Genomic DNA, 22,423 nt, shown 5'->3' on the forward strand with positions numbered 1-22,423 from the left:
CATGAACAATGTAATACGATGGATTTCAGCAGTTAGCCTATATATACAAGTGGCACCTCAGGTTACATACGCTTCAGGTTACATACGCTTCAGGTTACAGACTCCACTAACCCAGAAATAGTGCTTCAGGTTAAGAACTTTGCTTCAGAATGAGAACAGAAATCGCACTTTGGCATCGCGGCAGCAGCAGGAGGCCCCATTAGCTAAAGTGGTGCTTCAGGTTAAGAACAGTTTCAGGTTAAGAACAGACCTCTGGAACGAATTAAATACTTAACCCAAGGTACCACTGTGTGTGTGTGTGTTTTACTGCTCGTGCGGACAGATGTATCCCAAGTGCAAAAAAGATGTAAAGAGCTCGATATGAAATGTTATCAGCAACAAAAATGCAAGGAAAGAAAGCAATACTTTGACAACATGACCCAAAACACAGCCTTAAGACAAGGCACACCTCACTGCCAGTTTCTAATTAATGCTTAGTCCACAGCGCTTTCACTGTGACATTTTGCTCTGTGAAAGTTGCAAAAAAGGAATAAAAACCTTGCAATTTTGACTAACCGTTGAAGAAAGGTGGGTGCACAATAGCAACCACAGCAGGCAGAACTGGGTGTGGTGGGATGTCTTACCTGGCTTCCTAACCCAGTGGTGGCTGCTGGGAACCAAGGAAGGAGGGGCGAGGCAGCGGAGAGGTCAGCAAAGTGTGGACACAGCAGCAGGAACGGCTGATCCCCTTCCCTGCTGCACCTGCCCCTACCTCTCCACTGCCTTGCCCATCTTGGTTACTAGCAGCAACCTGGGCATTAGGAAGCCAGGTAAGCAACATCCCACCCCACTTGCCACTACTAGTACTTGTTAATAATAATATAATAATTTATTATTTATACCCCGCCCATCTGGCTGAGTTTCCCCAGCCACTCTGGGCAGCTCCCAGTCGAGTGTTAAAAACAATACAGCATTAAATATTAAAAACTTCCCTAAACAGGGCTGCCTTCAGATGTCTTTTAAAGATAGGATAGCTGCTTATTTCCTTCACATCTGGTGGGAGGGCGTTCCACAGGGCGGGCGCCACTACCAAGAAGGCCCTCTGTCTGGTTCCCTGTAACCTCACTTCTCGCAATGAAGGAACCGTCAGAAGGCCCTCGGCGCTGGATCTCAGTGTCCAGGCTAAACGATGGGGGTGGAGATGCTCCTTCAGGTATACTGGTCCGAGGCCATTTAGGGCTTTAAAGGTCAGCACCAACACTTTGAATTGTGTTTGGAAACGTACTGGGAGCCAATGCAGATCTCTCAGGACCGGTGTTATGTGGTCCCGGCGGCCACTCCCAATCACCAGTCTAGCTGCCGCATTCTGGATTAATTGCAGTTTCGGAGTCACCTTTAAAGGTAGCCCCACATAGAGCGCATTGCAGTAGTCCAAGCGAGAGATAACCAGAGCATGTACCACTCTGGCGAGACAGTCTGAGTGCAGGTAGGGTCTTAGCCTGCGTACCAGGTGGAGCTGGTAGACAGCTAGTAGACTTGTTGGTATTTTAACAACGTAAGATGCCCATGGGAAGCCCACAAGCAGCAGAGGACCACAAAAGCACTTCCTTGCTCGCAACATACAACAACTGTGGTTCAAAGGCATACCAGAGGTACTCTAGCAATCAGCTCAGAGGAGGAGAAGTTATATGCTTAATGCCTGTATATATTCTCTGTGATCTCAACTGAATAAGAGACCTGCTCTATGGGACTCCAAAATTCATGGTCTCTAGCAACAGAGGTCTAAATGGCTGTGTCCCATTGTGCCCCCCCTTTCAGGTGGCAAGGGGGAAAGTGCCCGGTGTGCTGGTGAAATTCCACCAGTCGCCATCAGGCACAACACCCTAACCTGAGCACTGAGTTATAGATCTATATACTACTGTTCAGCAATGAATGGACTGCATATTTACACAACAGTCCAAGCAAGGTGCATTAACAGATGGCTTATTCTTCATAAAAGTTTTTTTTTTTCCTTGCTGATTCGCGTTTGAACCAAACCGTATCGGATAAACCGCTAAGAAAGGCCTGCGTCATATTTGTGGTTTTTATTACTTTGTTCACAGAATAAGGCAACGGTCTCCTTTATTTTATCATGGTGATGCTCAAATAAAACATCCCTCTGAACTACACATAAAAGACTGTAAGCCCTACAGTAAAAGCAGCCACAGATTATAAATGGGGAGACTATAAAGGATTGGGGGGGGGGGGAGAGCGATGACATTTTTGAAAACCGATTATGCTTTTGAATACTGATTATGCTTTTTCCATCACAGCGGCTGAAAAAGCATACCAGCAACTTGTTTGGGAGGTACTAATGCCTGTTATGAGGAGCATCTAAAAGTTGTTATTTCCATCAAATTTATCACCCACCCTTCACCGGCAGGTCACAACAACTTAAAATTCAAGATTAAAGAGAGTTAAAGCGGGTTACAACCACAGGAATAATGTGGGCCCTGGAAACACAAAATTTCAGGTGTCAAAGGCAAGGTATAAAGAGGACTCATAATGTTCGGGGTTGGGCCACACAACAAGAAGAAGAAGAAGAAGAAGAAGAAGAAGAAGAGGAGGAGGAGGAGGAGTTTGGATTTGATATCCCGCTTTATCACTACCCTAAGGAGTCTCAAAGCGGCTTACATTCTCCTTTCCCTTCCTCCCCCAGAACAAACACTCTGTGAGGTGAGTGGGGCTGAGAGACTTCAGAGAAGTGTGACTAGCCCAACGTCACCCAGCAGCTGCATGTGGAGGAGCGGGGAATCGAACCCGGTTCACCAGATTACAAGTCCAGTGCTCTTAACCACTACACCACACTGGCTCTCAAAACTGCATAGCCTGGTTTTCTCTGACAGCCACATGGTTTGGCAAGGAAATCGCATAGGCTAAGGTCCTCAATTGCTGCTGTAGCACAGACACAATGGGGATGAACTTCTGAGATGGCTATTAAGCAGACAGCTCTCAAGAAACTACAAGTTTTGCAGTTATTGCTTGTCTTCAGAGGGGAAACATCCCCAGCAGGAGTTCCATTTCAGAATGCACCTTATTAGTTATTTTGACAGGATCTGCCAGGCAAGTTCCTTGCTGGCTTTGTGCTCAGATTTATTTATTTTTTAATTATTTTTTACCTGCATTCCTATTTCCTTGCCCGGCATTCTTATCGACACTTTCCAGCTCAGTCACTCTGTTCTGGAGAGACTCGACGCTGCTCTTCATGCTGTCTGCCTCCTCCCAGTTCTGTCGGAAGGGACGGATCTCTTTGTCCAGTTCTTTCAGCTTCTCAGCTTGGCTGTCTATCACTCGCTTTGAGAAAAGAATAAATCTTTTTTTAAAAAAAATAAATATTTAAAAGGAAACCTCCAAGGGAAACAACAGATGAGGGAATACAGGAAGACTCCCTATTACTGAAGGAGGATGCGGGAACTGCTACGATGCAAGCATTTAAAGTAAATAAACGTGCACAGATTGTATTGAACGCTAGTACAACCCACCCCAATAAGCCTTCGTAGCAGCAAAGTAAATGGCAACAGACGTGTTCAACTGGACTTTATTCCTAGGAAAGTGTATATAGGACTACGGCCTGAATTGTCATACTTTGCTCTGCAAACAGGAAGGCAAAGAGGAGAAAAATGCTCACCATGCTCTGCTCAAGCACGGGAAGAAATCAATAACTTACCTGTAAGTGATGTATTTTGGACTCATTACTCCGCAGCATTTCCTTCTGTCTCTCAATTTCTATTTCAAAGCTACAAATCTGATTATGTAAAGTTTGTATACTCTTGTTCTTTTCCAAACTTTCATTCTGGAGCATGGCCACCTGGGAGGGGGGGGAAGAATAATCTACAATTACTCCCACCAGACGTACGCAAAAAGAAACAGCCATCTCTCAAAAACAAGGAGGAGCGTTCCAAATAAAATATATCTTCACTGTGTTTCGTGTATTTTCTAGCCCTTCCTGAAAGCAGATTTCTTCTTCTTCCTCCTGGATTAAAAGGAGGAGTACAACACTGGTCATAGCTCTTAACTTCTAAGCAAGTTTCACTTATTTAGTTGGTCGTTCCCAAGGCTTTGATTTCTGGAGATAAGGAAACTGCATTATTTGAGGGCAATCCATAGTGGGCACCCAAGTCCTTTACAATAGACAGGCCAGTAGAAAGACTTACAGAAGAAAACGATGACCGAAAAGAAAAACAGAAAAGAAGAGGATGATTAAAATTGCTTCACCCCACTTGGTGTCTAAAAAGAAATAGGCTGTGGCTGCTTTAAGAATCGTATTTGAATAGTTCTTCAGTAAAGGACACAAGTCAAAACCAGCCTGTAAGGATTTCCATGAATGAAAGATACTTAGGGAGCAATATGAAAGAACAGGGGTGTGCACTGATGATATCATCTAAAAGAAACCAGCTTGTGCTTTGTTGTTGGAAAATACTTAGCGCACCTACTGGACTGTGCTGGAACCACAAAGAAGAGCTGACTATCATTTTTCAGTCACTGTGAGGATCTTTGCTCTATTCATCAGTGCTTTTCTTCCCTTCAACCAACTCACACCTGGAACCCTGCCCTCTCGTCCTGGCAAAACGTGAAGATTGCCATTCAGCATTCATCAGCAAAACAGCCAAAAAAGGAAACAGCTAGAGAGGGTATTTATGTACCTGAAATACCACCACAGACTGCCTAGGACCACCACTTGTGACCCATCTTAAAAAAGTAGGGAAGGTTTCTCAAATGTTTCCGACACAATGCTGCCTTATCAATAACAGTAAAAGCACACCTGTGCCAGTATTGATAAGGATGAAAGCACCCGGTTTTCTACCACAAGAGGGGTCAAACTCTTTATAAAACTGGTTGCCCTTCATTTTGCAATAAAGCCACACTTCCTTGCCAAAACAAAAAAAAATTTGCTTCTTTCTCCCTGCCCCCAAAATGAAATTGTGTATGAGCAGGAAGCAGGTGCTTTTAAGATGCAGAAATACTAAAGGGGTGGGGAATTTAACAGGCAGATTAGTCGGCCCACTGAAATGGCATAGTTTGTCAACCCTCGGATTTCAGTCCTCAATCTGCTCTTGGCTTTCCTGTTGGTTCCTGGATCTATGAATGATTTGAGCATTCAGCCCAGATTCCTCTGAGACATCGCAGTTAAGCGCACTCACCATGCCAAAACATATACCCAAGCCTAGGGGTTAAAAAAAACAAAATAAAAACTAGAGCCAGATTTGTTAAAAGTAGTGGGAGAGATGAGGGCATAATACATGCTGGTTTTCTTTTGACATCTGAGAAGGGAACAGACCGTTGCCATCCTCAAAGGCATGGGTAGGCAAACTAAGGCCCAGGGGCCAGATCCGGCCCAATCGCCTTCTAAATCCGGCCCACGGACCGTCCGGGAATCAGCATGTTTTTACATAAGTAGAATGTGTACTTTTATTTAAAATGCACCTCTGGGTTATTTGTGGGGCATAAGAATTCGTTCATTCCCCCCCCCAATAGTCTGGCCCCCCCACAAGGTCTGAGGGACAGAGGACCGGCCCCCTACTGAAAAAGTTTGCTGAGGCCTGCTCAAAGGGCTGACAAGGGGGTTTTCTTGGTAAACATCTGAAGAAAAACATCATTTTTCAGGTTCCTCTTCTGCACCAAAACAAAACAAAAACCCAAACCCAAAAATCTTGTGGCATTTGCCAGTTATATTCCAGCTATTTCGCACTGGACAAGCTGTCTAATACATTAGTGCACTAAATTCCCTGATTATTTCAGAAGGCTATTTTTAGAAACCCAACCACAAATGAGCAAACTTCTCAGCTTGTACCAGATTTGATAAAATGCTTATCACTATTGCCTCGGGCTAAAAGAATAAAATCTATTTCATCAGCTAATAGGTTTTATTAGAGAGGGGGCGAGGGGTTCAAAATTTGAATTTGGATCGCTAGTTGCGAGATCCTTTTTGAAAGAAGTTTCCGTCTTGTAAAACTGGGGAGGGGTTGCCATCCTACTTTGGAAAATTTTCTAAGTGAAAATTTTCTGGCAACTCTTCTCCAGCTGTGCGAAGACAACTTCAACCAAACAAAATGGTAAAATCAGTGCCAATCTGAAGTACCAACTGTATAACTGCATCTGCAGATTATAGATACTACTCAGAGGTACTGCTGGGTCTTTTGAGAGAGCCTTTTTGTGTGAAAATGGTTGTGTTTACTATGCTACTCAGGGTATAGCTATGTAAGATGGCAGTTTGGTATCAGTTTAACAATTGTGGCTTCCTCCGAAAAATCATGGGAATTGTAGTTTAGTAAGGAGAGCTGGACCATAAAGAAGGCTGATCGCCGAAGAGTTGATGCTTTTGAATTATGGTGCTGGAGGAGACTCTGGAGAGTCTGCAAGAAGATCAAACCTCTCCATTCTGAAGGAAATCAGCATTGAGTGCTCACTGGAAGGACAGATCCTGAAGCTGAGACTGCAATACTTTGGCCACCTCATGAGAAGAGAAGACTCCCTGGAAAAGACCCTGATGCTGGAAAAATGGAGGGCACAAGGAGAAGGGAACGACAGAGGATGAGATGGGTGGACAGTGTTCTCAAAGCTACCAGCATGAGTCTGACCAAACTGTGGGAGGCAGTGGAAGACAGGAGTGCCTGGCGTGCTCTGGTCCATGGGTCACGAAGAGTCGGACATGACTAAACAACTAAACAACAACAAGGACATTGAGACCTATTTAAAAGATCTTTAGCCATGCTCACAGAACTACAGTTCCCATGGTTCCCCAGGGAAAGGAGATGGCTTCTGAAGTCTGCTGCACAGATTACAGCTCAGTAGAGCAAAAATAAGAGCAAAAAGAAAAAAAGATTCTTTGATAAGGGGACTGCTGAGGATGGCTGTTTTTTTGTTTTTTTAATCTGTCAAACCTGCCTTTTATGTAGGCAGGCTAGAAATCTCACAAATAAACAAACGAGACATGAAACAACCCTACAGAACAATCGTACGTAATTTTATTCCAGTAAGTGTGCGTTTTCTCCTTTGATTGCTAAGGATTTATAATTGTTCAACTTACTTTATGCTGATTTGGAAGAAAAAAATAAGTTTTAAATTTTAACTTTGGTTAGTCCTGCCAACCAAACCTCTCACATTTTAAACCACATATGGGACTTCCGTTTTCTGAATACCTGATCAGTTTGCATTGAATTAGGTCAGGAGTCCATTTCCCCACCCAACTCCACTCCAGAGCTTTGTTTGCACCATGAACACAGTAACATGCAAAAAGGGAACAGGCCAATCAGGTTGTTGTTGTTTTTTCCTTTTGCTCTTGGGGGCTGTCAGGGAACTGGCAGTGATGCTGGAGAGGGGCCAAGCAGGGAAAGAGGCAGGTCTCCGGCTGGGGAAGATAATCAGCGCTACACCAGGGATAGAGGGGGGCCGATGGGGTAAGCAGAGAGGAGGCTCCAGGACTCTTCGCAGGAGACCAGCGAGGAGAGCACAGGGCCTCCGCTGCCCACACCCACCCTGCGCAGAAGACTTCCGCGCAGGGAAAGTAGGCGGCGACTTGGCGTCAAAGAGCTTCTTTGCTGGAAGAGGTTCAAGAAACGCCCACTGACGGATTCTGCCAGCGACTGAACAGCCACGGAGTGGATGGCTGTCCAGTGAGAAACGGTTTAACCAGGCAACCTAGCCCAGAGAGGCGGTACCTTACGCACAAGCAACCCCCTAAAGCCATTACAGGGGCTTTGGAGGTGGCAGCAATAAATGTGAACTATAACTACATATCAGTCCCTAAGTAGAAAAATGAATCAACTTAGAGCAACACCCATGGCTATTTCAAACCTAGATCTAGGCATCCAGGGAATTCTCCATTTTATTGTTTAACCAAATTAACAAACACCAACACACAGAGAGACACGTATATTAAACTATCTAGTGGGGGAGGGGGCTATTGGTTTGTTTTGTTCTTATAAAGGTAAAGGGACCCCTGACCATTAGGTCCAGTCATGACCGACTCTGGGGTTGCGGTGCTCATCTCGCTTTATTGGTCGAGGGAGCCGGCATACAGCTTCCGGGCCATGTGGCCGGCATGACTAAGCCGCTTCTGGCGAACCAGAGCAGCACACGGAAACGCCGTTTACCTTTCCGCCGAAGTGGTACCTATTTATATACTTGCACTTTGACGTGCTTTCGAACTGCTAGGTTGGCAGGAGCAGGGACTGAGGAACGGGAGCTCACCCTGTTGCGGGGATTTGAACCGCCGATCTTCTGATCGGCAAGTCCTAGGCTCTGTGATTTAACCCACAGCGCCACCCGCATCCCCTGTTTTGTTCTTATTCTTGTTCTTATTATGTATTTTGTGCTTTTATCTTGTCTTTTTATGCTGTGAATCGCCCAAAGATCTACAGATGAAGGGTGGTATAGAAGAAGAAGAAGAAGAAGAAGAAGAAGAAGAAGAAGAAGAAGAAGAAGAAGAAGAAGAAGAAGAAGAAGAAGAAGAAGGGGCTCTTATGCCAAGAAGGGGGGGGGGACCTTTTGTACAACGAAAGAGAGACACGGGTGCACTGATTCAAGTGTAGCCCTTCGTGGCACTCTCCAGATGTTGTGAGACTACAACTCCCATCATCCTTGAAGATTGAGCATGCTGGCTAGGGATGATAGGAGTCGTAGTTCAATAACATCTTGAAGGCACCACATTGGCTACGCCTGCCAAGTCTACCCAAGCAAGACCCTTTAAAACTGAGATGCCAGAGAATGGAAGTTGACACCTTGTGCCTGTAAAGTATGAGGGGTCAAGTACTGAGTCATGGCCTCTCGCTCTATGCTGAGCTGTTAGAAAGGCCCACATTAAAAACATCCTTAATATCAAGCAGCAATGCAGGTTTTAATAGCGTAGGTTTTTCTTACTTGCCTGTCTTTGTAAGGCAGCCCAGTGGGGGGGAAATTATAATTAACCAGTTGGGAGTGAAAGACAAGTTTACCTATCTATATTATGCACATTCTACCAGTTAATGAAAACCTCTTTAGAAGACTTCTTGTTTTTCAAACCATAAAACCAAAAATCCTGCAGCTACACAATTCATTGCTTTTGGAAACAGAGAAGTATTTCAGCGGCCGTTCCAAACTCCCACAATGCTATCCCTGCTAGACGCATAAAACATAAAAAGCAATGCAGATAAGGCGAGGAGGAGATGTACCTTATTTTCTAGACAATTACTCCACTCTTTCAATAAGTCTACATGCTGCACTGCTGAGGTGGCTTCATGTGCTTTAACTTGCTGGTTTGTTCCCTGTGACAAAGAACATGATTTAGCCAACTTCATTTCTTAGCCAACCCTGCATTCAGTGTAGCACCAACCCACCCACCATAGGTTTGACCCATGATACATTGCTCAGGCATATTATTGCAACAAACCTCCTTTAATAATAATAAAGACACACAACACAGAGACCGCATTTGCACATCCTGCTAAACCATAGGCTGGTGCAAGGTGCACAAGCAAACGAAGTGCCACAGGGAGCCTTGAGCTTGTGTGCTCCAGTCTTCCTTTTCCTCCACCTGTGCAGCTGGGAGGAGGAGTTTCATGGCCCAGGTGTTGAAGCTAGATTGTTGTAAGGCAGCCTTCCCCAACCTGATGCCCTCTGGATGCTCCTGGACTACAACTCCCATCATCCTTGCCCATTGGTCATACTGCCAGGGCTGATGGGTTTTGTAGTCCATCAACGTCCGGAGAGTACCACGGCCATGAGGGGCAGCTACTTTAACCTAACCATAGGGTGTGTTTTTTTAATTAATATTTTATGAAGAGAATTTCTTTTATTAAAAAAAAAAACAGGGTAAGGAAAAAAGTGAGAATGAAAAAAGACAAATACTGTTACACTACCACATTAATATACAGATGAGAATATCCTTATCCTAATACACATATAACTGTCAATAACCTAATATATTCTGTGCAAACGCATTCCAAATGTCACTGTATCTATCCAAAGAAAGTCTGCGTCTATAAGCTGCCTGTCCATATGTTGCCAATCTCACGTTGTCAATCATTGATTAAGGGGAATTGTATCTCCATTCTTCCAATTCATCAGTATCAGTCTCTTGGCCACGGTTAATGGTATTTGCAGTTTGCCTGCCATGGCCAACTGTGGTTAAGTAACTGCAGAAGTAAAAGCTTCTGAACTCCTCCTGGCTGCATAAGAGGCATGGGGAGCGCATGAGCCCAAGCCTTGCTGCAGCTCATGCGCTTCACGGTAATCTGTGGCTTAGCATGATGTGCAAACACAGCCTGAATTCACCTTCCATTCATGGATGCTGGAGCCCCCCCCCCAAAAAAAACCCCCTTCCTGTGTGGCTTTAAAACTACCATGCAAAAAGAGGTTTTTGTTTAAAATGCATTTCAGAACCATTTGTGTAACCACCAACACACACACACACACACCAGCCTTCAAAAGGTAAAGGCTCAATCCACCAAACCTTGCCCGTGGGAAAAAATATCCCTATTTATTTCATTTAAACAGTATGTTGAGGAGATGAACAAAGGTGCAGGAACCCTATTTTTCTACAGTGTTTTGTTAAGGTGAGACCTGAATCACTCAACTGCTTCCTCTACTAACCTGCCCTTAATTGTTGGCCATATAAGCAAGAGTTCTTCCACCAAGGGTCCCCAGAGGTAGAGGTGCCTCCACACAATCTGCTAATTAAGCATTCAACCAGCTTGCCCAGTGGCTGTTACGGCACCTGCCAATTAGGAAGCCTCCAGCCCAATTAGATTTGCACGGAGGTTGTACAACTACCCACCAATTGATTTTTCTCGTAGAATCGTAGAGTTGGGAGGGACCCCAAGAGTCACCTAGTCCAGCCCCCTGGGGCTCAACTAAAGAAAGCATGCCTGACAGACAGCCATCCAACCTCTGCTTAAAAACCTACAAGGAAGGAGAGCCCACAACCTCCAGAGAGAGACCGTTCCACTGCGGAACAGCTCTTACTGTCAGGTTTTTCCTGATGTTTAGTTAGAATCCAATTTCTTGTACAGTGGTACCTTGCAAGACGAATGCCTCGTAAGACGGAAAACTCGCAAGACGAAAGAGTTTTTCGTTTTTTGAGTTGCTTCACAAGACGAATTTCCCTATGGGCTTGCTTCGCAACACAAAAACCTCTTGCAAGTTTGTTTCCTTTTTCTTAAAACCGTTAATACCCAGGGAATCTGTGCTTCGCAAGACGAAAAATTCGCAAGACGAAAAAACTCGCAGAACGAATTAATTTCGTCTTGCGAGGTACCACTGTAACTTGAAGCCGTTGGTTGGAGTCCTACCCTCCAGAGCAGGAGAAAACACTCGTCCCACAATAGCTAAAGCAAGCACGTCCAACTCCCAAGAGACTGTGATCTACTCCCAGTATAAAAAAAACTGGCAGTGGTCTACCCACTGTTATTGTAGGGAGGAAGAGCATGTGTGAGGTGGGTGGATTGCCCAGAGTTGTTGAGTTTTTGGGGGGGAGGATTGCACAGAGTTTTTTTAGCTTTTTCCATGAAACTTGTACACGATCTACCAGGATCAGCCAGGGATCTACCGGTAGATCATGATCTACTGGTTGGACACCCCTGACCTATAGCATGTTTCCCCATCCCTTCCCACTTATCACATTTTTTTTTGCTGTGCAAGATTGCTTTAACCCATTTAACAATGCACACCTAAATTTGGCAGCATGCAAATTCAACTGAACTCCTCCTGCAAAACAGCGAGCCTGGAAGGGACCTACAATTCACACCATCCCTGAACGTTGGGCTAAGTTGACTGGAGATAATGGGAATTGTGGTACAGTGACATCTGAGGACCCACGGCTAAAGAAGCACTTGTAAAACCTAAATCTTCCATGTAGACTCAGAACCCTGGAGCTATGGGGGCCATTCTCTAAGGGGCACAGACCCTGGGTTGCTGGGCTCTCTCTTCCACCGTTAAGCATTGGTGTGGTCTGGAGAGAGTGCTTCCAAGGTCATCCAGTGCGGGTGATTGGCAGGAGATCCAGGTCAAAACAGTTTCTTCTTGCATAGCATCCTTGGGATTTGCTGCTGCAAGATGCTTACGAAGCTGCTTTTACAAGGGGGATTAGACAAGTACACAGAAGATGAGGCTGTCAAAGGCTGTGTGATACTTCCTGGATCAGAAACAGCATGTTTCTGTATGGCAGCCCTAGGGAAAAGGCTGCTCCCTTCATGTCCTACTTCCCAGATGTGTCTAGCTAGCCACCATGAAAAACAGGATGCTGAACTGATAGGCCTTTGGTCTGTTCTCTCTTCAAACCTTTAAGGTTGGAAGCGAATCACAGATGTCCACACAGTCTGGCTTCACTGTGTCTGGGGGGGCACAACAATGCAAGCTTGCCAGGGGGCAATTTTTATTTACTCCCCAGCAAGTGGCTATTTGCAACCTGCCTTCCCAAGCAGCAGTTTAGCACAATGCCCAATTTTTAAGCAACAAATTAGCCAAAATTACCTTTCGAATCTACGTGCTCTATTTTATTTTACTTGCCTTTTCTACTCTATGGTTATCACGTTCCCAGGGAAAAGAAGGAAGTGTGAGGCAGAGAGAGGGAGAATGGTGGAAAAACTGTGAAAAGCAATATGCCTTCTGCTCTCTCCTGTGGCCAACGGGACACAGGGCTAGTTCTGCTGCTGCAAACCATTGCTCACAACCTGTTCTGAAGCCCCTGAACGTCTTCACTCATTGGCCTAAAGGGTTAATTCCACAGGAGCAGAACTTGGTGGATTGTCTACCCAGGAAACTAGGGAAAGTAAACCAACAGGATTTGATGCTTTTATATATGGAAATGCTCATTGGCTGCATTTGGATATAATGCTAAACCATGGTTTAGTGTTACAAGGACAAGCTTCAGTGAGTCCTGCCCTTCCCCTTTCCTCCTCTAATGCAGCTGCAAGGAGTCTGGAAGCTACCACTTCTGTTCTATATTAACAGCAGCTTTAAAAAGAAAAACCTATCTAGGCCACTTTTTTTTTAAAAAAAGAAAAATGTGTGTTGTAGTTTAGTGTTTTTTCAACTCTAAACTTTGGTTTAATTTTAACTATGATTAAACCATAGTTAAAACAATAAACTATGGTTTGAAGTTGGTATGTTTCCACTAACCACAGTTAAGATTAACTGCAGGTTGTCAAGGTTCTGATGACACACTAAACTATAGTAAAATAGAAAACAGACACAGACACTCCGGATTCACTGAAGCTTGTTCTCATAATGCTTAGCTATGATTTAGCATGACGCCCAAGCCAGTCCACTGAGTAAAAAGAGAACAAGATGTTTGTGGGGTGGGGGTGGGGAGCAGATTGAAAGATTAAAATTTAATTCATCAACCCTAAAAATGGCAGCACTGCTTCAACAGAGTGAAATTTCCCATTCTAGACAGTTTCCAAAATGCTCTGCTTAACGCTTTTAGGTGATCAGAAAATATGTGATCCTTACAAACACACACATCAGTATGAATAACTACTACATACAATTACACAGAAAACAAGTAATATGCGGAGTATGTACATCTGCTTGTTTCAGTCCCTTTAGGGGATGAGACACCGTGCAAAAAAGGTTTGTGTAAATTAACCTTTTAAACGTGCGTAAATTAAGATGCAAGTTTAATATTTCTGCGATTTCCAATGTACATGTTCTGTATAATAGGTACTGTATTCCAGTAAAATATATATCTACATACGCACAGAAACACGGAACATAAAAATAGTGATTGGTGATAAGGGAACAGAAAGCAGTGCCAACAAGACAAACTATTTCTACCATTGAGAGCAATTGTGTTTGTGTGCAAACTGTTGAATGCTTTGTTTCCCAGGTGTTAAGAACCCCTTGGAGGTTTCTTCACAGTGTAATCCTAATCAAGCCTACTCAGGAGTAAGTCGTATTAAATTCAATGGAGCTTGCTCCCAGGTAAGTAAAGATAAGATTACGGTCCCAGCCCTGTTGCTCCTCACTGCTCTTATGGCCTGTCTGTGCTACAGATATATAAAGGAAAAGGTAAAGGGACCCCTGACCATTAGGTCCAGTTGTGACTGACTCTGGGGTTGCGGCGCTCACCTCGCTTTATTGGCCGAGGGAGCCGGTATACAGCTTCCGGGTCATGTGGCCAGCATGACTAAGCCGCTTCTGGCGAAGCAGAGCAGCGCACGGAAACACCGTTTACCTTCCTGCTGGAGCGGTACCTATTTATCTACTTGCACTTTGACGTGCTTTTGAACTGCTAGGTTGGCAGCAGCAGGGACCGAGCAACGGGAGCTCACCCCGTCGTGGGGATTTGAACCGCCGACCTTCTGATCGGCAAGTCCTAGGCTCTGTGGTTTAACCCACAGTGCCACCCGCGTCCCTACTACAGATATATAACCCAGTTTAAAAGAATATTGAGAACGGTAGCTCTATATGGGATTAGGACACAGCTACTCACCACCCAAAAACCACCTGCAAATCTCACTAATTTTGGGATACCTGTGAGTTTTTGGGGCTCACATTTGGGCTAAAGAGGGTTTAAAATTTCAAACTAAAAAAGCAATAAACTGCAGGTCTGCAGAATGTCTCTTTATATCCTTGTCCCGACACATTTCCTCCAAAGGAACAAGAAACGGGCAATTTATATTAGACTGAGCACTTCCCACTAATGTCCAACCGTCGATGGGTTTCACTGGAGAGCTAAGACAAGAGGCATGGCAGGAAAGGAAGAATTGATCTACCTGGCAAAAAGTCTCATTTTGAAGTTCACCGTCTTCCACACTCATTCTTGATGGCTTCTTTTGCGCATGCCAAGGGTTGGACAATGAACCTACTCGTTGTAGGTATGAAGAACCAGGCTCATCCTTCCCCCAGCCCAGAGTCCAGCAGATGTTTGGGGGCCACTGGCCACACTGGGTACCCCGGCCTAGGCTGACACATTTTTAACTCCTTAAAGGACACTCACTAAACCTCCACATATACCCTGTTTAAACGCACAAAGGCAGAAGTTGCAGGACAGCAGCTTATAGCAGGTTAAGCCTTCTGTAGATTTTATTGGGCACAAGCAGTATTAAGGGCCAAAAGTTTCATTGCAGAAAAGTAGTAAGTTTTGTGGAAACAACTTAAGTAATTGCAGTCTGCTTTCTTGAGGGGCAAACTGTGCCTTTCGAATTCCAAATGCAATGTATCTATTATCTATTATGTACAACAGAGTACTGGAACCCTGACACACTGTGGTTCCTAGAAACACGTTTACACATTTAAATTTCTATGGCAGGTAAACTGATCATCACCCAATACATAACTTCAAAATCACTCAAGCCACTGGGTGCCTTTCTCTTAGCGGATAACGAGAGACGTCAAGCCCAGTCGAGAGAGCTATCAATAAGTATTAAGTTTTCTTATTGTAGACTTTCAATCAAGTATATAAATCATTATATACTGACCTGAAAAATGCAGCCATAACGCTTAAAACTACAGGTGCTTGGGGCATTAATACATTCTGACAAATGTGCATTCAACTGTAACGGGAAAAAAATGTGAGTTTTTTTCTTTCTTTCTTTTTTGAACGGAAAAAAATGTATGCACAATACGGTTCATAAGTATATTGGGCACACAATGCAGGTTTGTGCATTGTGTGGCTTGGTTTTGTTTTTGTTTTCTTGCTTGCTTTAAAAGCATGTGCTCATATATTACCTCCAGTTGTACTTGAGGGGTATACATATACACATGTAATCACAAGAACATTTCAATAAGATATACAAAAGTGACACATTTACAGTGAAACCTCTTCGGGTGGCTACTGCAACCTGATTCGACAAGGACCTCTGCACGCTTCCCGCGTAATTTTGATTTCTGATGAGAGACTAATTTCTCAAAGTTATCATGGTCCGCTGAGCAGCCACTCTCGACAGCAGTTTCACTGTATTAATAAAGCACACACACCCTCCCTCCTGCCCTCTCCGAAACTGTTTTTAATTCGGAACGGGTTTTTTCCTCTTCCCGAAACGTGTCATGCAAAATTCCAGTGATAAGAATAAAGAACAGAATGACAGAGACTTAGAACAAATATTGCATGAAACGGACATATACATTTTCAATAAAGAAACATGGGTTTTATATTTACAGAAGCAGCAGGCAGAAATAAGAGTTACTTAAAGTAGAGAAAGGATCTTTCACACTCAGCATATATAAGCACCCTGGGATTTCAGCTAGTTTTGGCTGAGAGGTCAGCAGCTAAGATCAAAACAGAAGACAGCAAGGAAATGGATAAATAATAAAGGAAGCAAAGGTCCGTAAGTTTCCATGAAATGTTTTTGGACAGGCGTTGCTAGACTACCACTCCCATAATCCCCAACCACTGGCCATGCTGCCTGGGGATGGTGGGAGCTGGAGTCCAAGAACTTCTGGAGAACCATGTTTCCTGTTTCCTACATCTGCTTTAGGACCTTTCGTGGTCCTAATATTGCCTATTCCAGAGCCTAGGGCAGGGTATACCAAACTTGGGTCTCCAGCTGGTTTTGGACTACAACTCCCATCATCCCTAGCTAGCAGGACCAGGGGTCAGGGATGATGGGAACTGGAGTCCAAAAACAGCTGGAGACCCAAGTCTGGCCTATCATGTACAATCTCTCCAGAGCTTCAAACCGCCTCACTCCTCGGCCCATCCTTGCAGCTAATAAGAAGGCCTAAATAGCCAGCTTTTTGTTTGAGGTTTGTAGCACATGGTGTGAGAGAAAAGCAGGAGAAACAGCAGATGATGTGTCCCTATTATCACAGAAATAATCTAGGAATTTACTAAAGGTCTAATCCTGAAAACTCTTTAGGAGATGGAACTGATGGATTCATTCCTCTTACATTTATACCCCACCTTTCTTCCATCATGGAAACCAAGGCATCACAAATATTATTCCCAACAGGCCACTGACCACATCCAGAACTGGTTAGCTTTGGTTCGTTTTGCCTCCAAAACATCCCTTGGGAGTTGGTGCTGACCACAAATATTGTCTGGCCTCAAAAGTTCAGATCACCTGATCTGGGGCATTACCTCAGGTTGCTTTATTAAATTTCAATTTACCTTTCCAAGTTCACTACATTGTCTGTGCACAGTCTACACAGCCCAAACCAGGACAGCTCGCAGGAAGTTCAATCAGCTCGTATAATCTTTGCACCAGACTCGCCTGCGGATGGAAAAGGTGGCTCCACAGCACATCGATAATAATGACCATGCTCCTCACTTTCAGAGATTCCTGTGGGATTGTTCCCCGCCATTTTGGGGTGCGGGACTGAAACCTGTCGTTTCGTAGTATATTACTCATGAGAGAGCAGGCATTAATTACCGTATTTTTCGCTCTATAAGACGCACCAGACCACAAGATGCACCTAGTTTTAGGAGGAGGAAAGCAAGAAAAAACATATTCTGAATCTCAGAAGCCAGAACAGCAAGAGGGATCGCTGTGCAGCGAAAGCAGCAATCCCTCTTGCTGTTCTGGCTTCTGGGATAGCTGCGCAGCCTGCATTCGCTCCATAAGACGCACACACATTTCCCCTTACTTTTTAGGAGGGAAAAAGTGAGTCTTATAGAGCAAAAAATACGGTATATGCTCTCTTTCTCTCTCTCTCTCTGCTCCCAACCTCTACTCAGCACACACACTTTGACTTATGACAGGCCTGCTCCCCCAGTTTGACAAATCACCTCTGTCGGTCGTGTTGTTGTGCTAAAATATTGATGTCTATTAGTATGTCCCGATATCAATACTGAGCATTCTTGGGGTGCTCTTGACTCTAGGGTCAGATTCAACAGAATCTGGCACAACAAGACTTCCCTCTCATTTGATCTCCCCCCAAATCAGCTCAGGAAAACCTCAGAACAGCATGCAGGGGAGAAATAGGGGAGATGGTTCCATCTGGCAAGTGAAATTCTTGTGTTGACGGAACAATCAGCTTAGCATGACGCTAAGTTAGCATCTTCAAGGGTCTCAACTTCCATGTCAGTGGACCATTAGTAAACAGGCTTAAGGATGTTATCTCATAAGAAAGTTAACATCATTGATCCATACAGACAGCTAAATAGTATGCCTTACCAGACCATCACAAATACTATTTTTCCCCCCTATTTAATACCAATAAACTAATGTGGAACAACACATGACGCTGGTCGATGTATTTCCATAAATGTGTGTGACAGTTAATGATGCGAGGTGCATTTATGTGTTCGTACGAAAATGACAAATGAGAACTGAAGGGCAGAATATGGGGTACTCCCAGAGATTTTCCGCTAGGGCCTTCCTTCCCCGCAGTTTGTTTTCAGTTTTGGACATGGTAGGGCACGGGCAAGGAAAAAATGGCTGGACAGTGTTGCAGGGGAGAAGCAATGGACAACAGGCAATAGCTGCTCTACCTCTTCCACATCTTCCAGTTTTACCCTGCAATCCCATAGGATGTTCATTCTTACTTTCTGCAGCTAGATGTTTATCCTAAAGACTGTGTAATGAAGTCACTATTAACGCTATACTTGAAAATGATGGTTACAGGAGCTGGATCACCTCTTTAAAGTTAAATTACCAGTGCATACGTTTTGTTCCCAGTGACAAAAAAAATCCACAGGTCAAATTAAGTGTAGCGGGAGATGTCTGTGCGTACACAATATCAAATGCAAAGGGTGGTTGTGACGGACGGCCGAGCCAGACCAATCTGGTGGTGCAGTTCCCCTGACTCCACCAGAGTACCAGAGCCTCTCTCTGATTGGCTACAGAGTCGGCTAGTCACACAAGGGGGAGGAGCAGCACTTTGAGAGAGAGAATAAAAGGAGCGGTTTCAGAGGGAGAGAGTTAGAGAGGGCTAAGGTTCAGGTTATGTGACAGGGCTTGATTTGAGATGTTAGACAGGGTTTAGGTTGAGAGATAGGGCTTGATTTAAGAGGAGAGATAGGGCCGGATTTGAGAAGATGGACAGGGCTTGTTTTGAGATGGGAGTGAGACTGAGGGAGAACTGGTCCTGAGTTCAGTTAAACATCCACACTGAGGAGACTATCCATAGCGAGAGGACAGAGACTCACTGCTTAGAGGGTCTGGGAAAGGAATACAGACAGGAGTGTCCTGGGAAGGCTGTGACTGAACTGGGAGAGGGAGAAACTGTGGGAATTCAGGCTAGCGGCATCTCTTTCTAGCCAGGAAGGGAGACTTCTTCTAGGTCCAAAACTCCCAACCCAGTAACAAGGGGTGAGGTGATTCCCTGGGTCTGTTATGCTATTATGAAATACCTCAGGAGTGAGATTGTTAAGTGAGTGGGTAAGTGGGGGACAGTGCCCCTTGCTCATGAACCAGGGTAATAAATCTGTGAAGGAAGCTGTGTTGCAATAAAAGTATTTAATGGAACCGCCTGCCATAGCTAAGTAGCAGAAAGTGATTTAAGCATCTTACCAGCTGATTAATAGCAGCTGAAGTTTAAGAAGAGCTGTGCCTATACTAGTGTATTTAAGCCCGTGACATCTTTTCTGCCCACTTCTAGTAATAAGTTAACTTCTCTTTGTTGAATACACTTTCCTTGTTTCTTTGATCAACTCCTGACTGGGACTCTAAATCATTAAGTTTTCCCTCACACAAGTCCACCCCGCCCTCCTGACCCCGTGATAAATTTGCAAAACTCTGTATTAATTGATGTACGGTGAGGTGTGCACGCTATATTTAATAGGGGGCAGTTAGCGGGGTGAGTCCGCCACATTATTAATTGGTGATAAGCGTCTGGATCCGCTACAATGAGGTAGTTCTTGTTGAGGTTCTTTCAATTGCTGTTGAAAATCTGGTGCCCATGTTTCACTTATCTTGCACCTGCAGGTCTTGTAATTAGTGTTTGAAGGTCAAAGTGACCTGGCAGCTGGCCAAGAAGGTCACTGTGACCTGGCAAAAGGGTGGTCGTTCTTGGGTATATTAAGAGGGGGCCATGCATTGCCTTCTTGCTTTGCTGCAAGAAAGATCTGCCAGATTGATACTGAACTCTGTGCTGGATGTATGTTGTGAGTTGTGCTTGCTTTGCATTTGAAGCCTGCATCTTCTACTACAGATCTAGTGGAAGTATATAGAGTATTGAAACTGCCTTAAAGCTTTGGACCTGGTCAGTAAAGGACTGAACTGACTGAAAAGTTGGGAGTCCGACTGAATTTCTTCCAGCACAAACTGGGGAGCTGCACACGTTTGGTACATGCCATACGCCAACAGTCCTACTGGTGCAAAGACTTCTGGTTGCATAAAGGAACCTCCCATCCCCAACCCCCTAAATCCATTTCAGGGTTTCTCCCAACCATCCAGAACAGATATGGGGAGAGCGCAGAGGTGCACAGAGAGCGTAGAGAGCAGGGATTTGTACTCACAGAAATCCTTGTGCTAACGGAACTGGTTTGTTGGGTACTACACAAAACATTTTTAAAAACTGGGTCTTTTGTAAAAACAAAAAACAAAATCCAGCTTCAACGTTGGAGAAGCAGACTGCAGGACTACATATTATGAACTCTTATTCAAATTATTTTAGGGTGTGTTTTTTTTAAAAAAAAACTTTTAAAGCATTTAAAGCTACAACTTAAATTCAGAATACGAACAGCACCTAGATGATGCAAAGGTTACACGGTGCTGAGAAATTCTTCTTTGATACCTGCAGTAAGCATTTTGAATTTAGCTCTAACTATGACTGAAGCGATGAGAAAATAGATGGGATCAACGCCAAAAATTTAGGAGAGGGCGAAGTGGAATTTGCATTACAAAATCAGAGAAGTCTATAGAGATTTCTTTATAACAGTACGAAGGTTTGTTTCCTTTTCACAAAAAAAAGCACACTAGAGCTGCTTCTCGCAAATTTCTTGCACGTTATTACTAAGAACAACATTCTAAGCAGAGTAATATGACAGGCTATTCTTCATTCTTTCATTTTCATGAATGGCTGTGCAATATGATCTCTTACCTCTTTTCTCAGGAGCGCTGAAACGCTACATTTATGAGGACACGTGACCATAACGCAAGGGCAGTCTGCATCTTCATGTTTCTAAGCGGAAGAAAGGGGAAATCACACACTTGAAAGTCCATTAATAATTTTCGCAGGAGGACATTAAAGAACCAGCACGTCTCTCCTTCGTAATTTACATCTCAAGACTCTGATCTTCGGAGACATATTGCGGTGTTTATGAAGTCGTGTAACCCTCGTTACTGAAGTCACACTTAGAGCATCAACACACTTATTTCCTTTCTGATACAATTCACAAGGGTGCACATTAGTTTAAAACGAATTATTAACATAAATAAACTAAAAACCCTTGCTTCCAGCTGTAGCACACTCTTCAACCTCGGGTCCCCAAATGCTATCATCATCATCATCATCACCACCACTATTTATTAGATTTCTTCCCTACAACTTCTCTCCCCCCCCCCGCAAACTCCATAAAATATTAACTGCATGGATTTCAGCCTATACAGCTGCAATTCCAATGTTATAGTTTTAAACCATTTTAATTTTCATTGTATTGCGTTCCTTAGACACAGTTGTGATTAGGTGATATATGAAATCTATAAATAAATATCAGACATGCACGTGGGGGTGGGGGCTGACACCGTGAATTCACAATTCTCTGTGTTGTTAAGTTTATTATTATTATTATTATTATTATTATTATTATTATTATTAATTCTACCCTATACCCTCAGGTCGCAGGGGAGTTCACAATATAAAATAACAATATAAAAACACAAAATACATAATGAAAACAAGAACAACAACCCTATAATCCCTAACACATTTTAAAAGGGCACTGGATGTCAAACAATCAAACACCTGGTTAAAGAGGAAACGTATTTTGCCTGGTGCCTAAAGGTGTATAATGAAGTTAAACTAACTGATTAATTAACAGGCTTCTATTACACTGGTCATCAGTGCAGATACCAGGGCATGAAGGATAAAGCTAAGCATTTGAAATATAAGAGACAATAAAACAAGTTGACAAAACGGAAAAAATTAGGAACCAGTGCAAAAGTCGCCAGGCTCTGGAAAGCTATGGAAAATCGGTTTGTTAGTTCTTGAGCTACAAAGGGGATTTCCAATTCTGCGAGGCATGCAGAGTCTATGAATCCTTGAGTTCTAGCTAGCAGAACAAAAGATATTTAAAGATCTCGTTTGCATAACTTTGATTCCCTTCCCTCCCCACCCAAAAAAAAAACCCCTTCCGAAAGGGCAGAGAGAATTGTTTGCTTTCTTTCATTTTCAGAATGTCACTGGAAGGCTGCCTGATATGATAAAACATGGATGGGTTTATCTTGTGACCACAACAAGAGGCGCCTCCAAGGAAGCAGCTGTTAATTAAGAGCAGGTCTTCTTTTGATCAGCTTAAAATGTTTCTCCAGTAAAGAGAAGAGGTGTCTTCCTGCACTGGGCACAGTGTCCCATTCACTGTGGATCAGATTAGATTCTAAGC

At 43.8% G+C, this 22,423-nt stretch overlaps 1 protein-coding gene across 4 annotated transcripts in view; it reads right to left on the bottom strand.

Moving 5' to 3' along the window:
• The window catches only part of TRAF3 (TNF receptor associated factor 3), an 83,307-nt gene that overhangs the window by 3,611 nt on the left and 57,273 nt on the right, over window positions 1–22,423 (bottom strand). For all 4 annotated transcript variants that reach the window (XM_081912109.1, XM_081912108.1, XM_081912107.1 and 1 more), the window contains 5 exons: window positions 20,923–21,003; window positions 15,417–15,491; window positions 9,168–9,260; window positions 3,686–3,826; window positions 3,138–3,312 (listed from right to left, as the gene is read on the bottom strand). In XM_081912109.1, the coding sequence (XP_081768235.1) occupies window positions 3,138–3,312; window positions 3,686–3,826; window positions 9,168–9,260; window positions 15,417–15,491; window positions 20,923–21,003 (565 nt within the window). The remainder of the gene's footprint in view (window positions 1–3,137; window positions 3,313–3,685; window positions 3,827–9,167; window positions 9,261–15,416; window positions 15,492–20,922; window positions 21,004–22,423) is intronic.

The sequence above is a fragment of the Podarcis melisellensis genome (assembly GCF_964234715.1).
Source record: "Podarcis melisellensis genome assembly, chromosome: 1".
NCBI classification, from domain to species: domain Eukaryota; kingdom Metazoa; phylum Chordata; class Lepidosauria; order Squamata; family Lacertidae; genus Podarcis; species Podarcis melisellensis.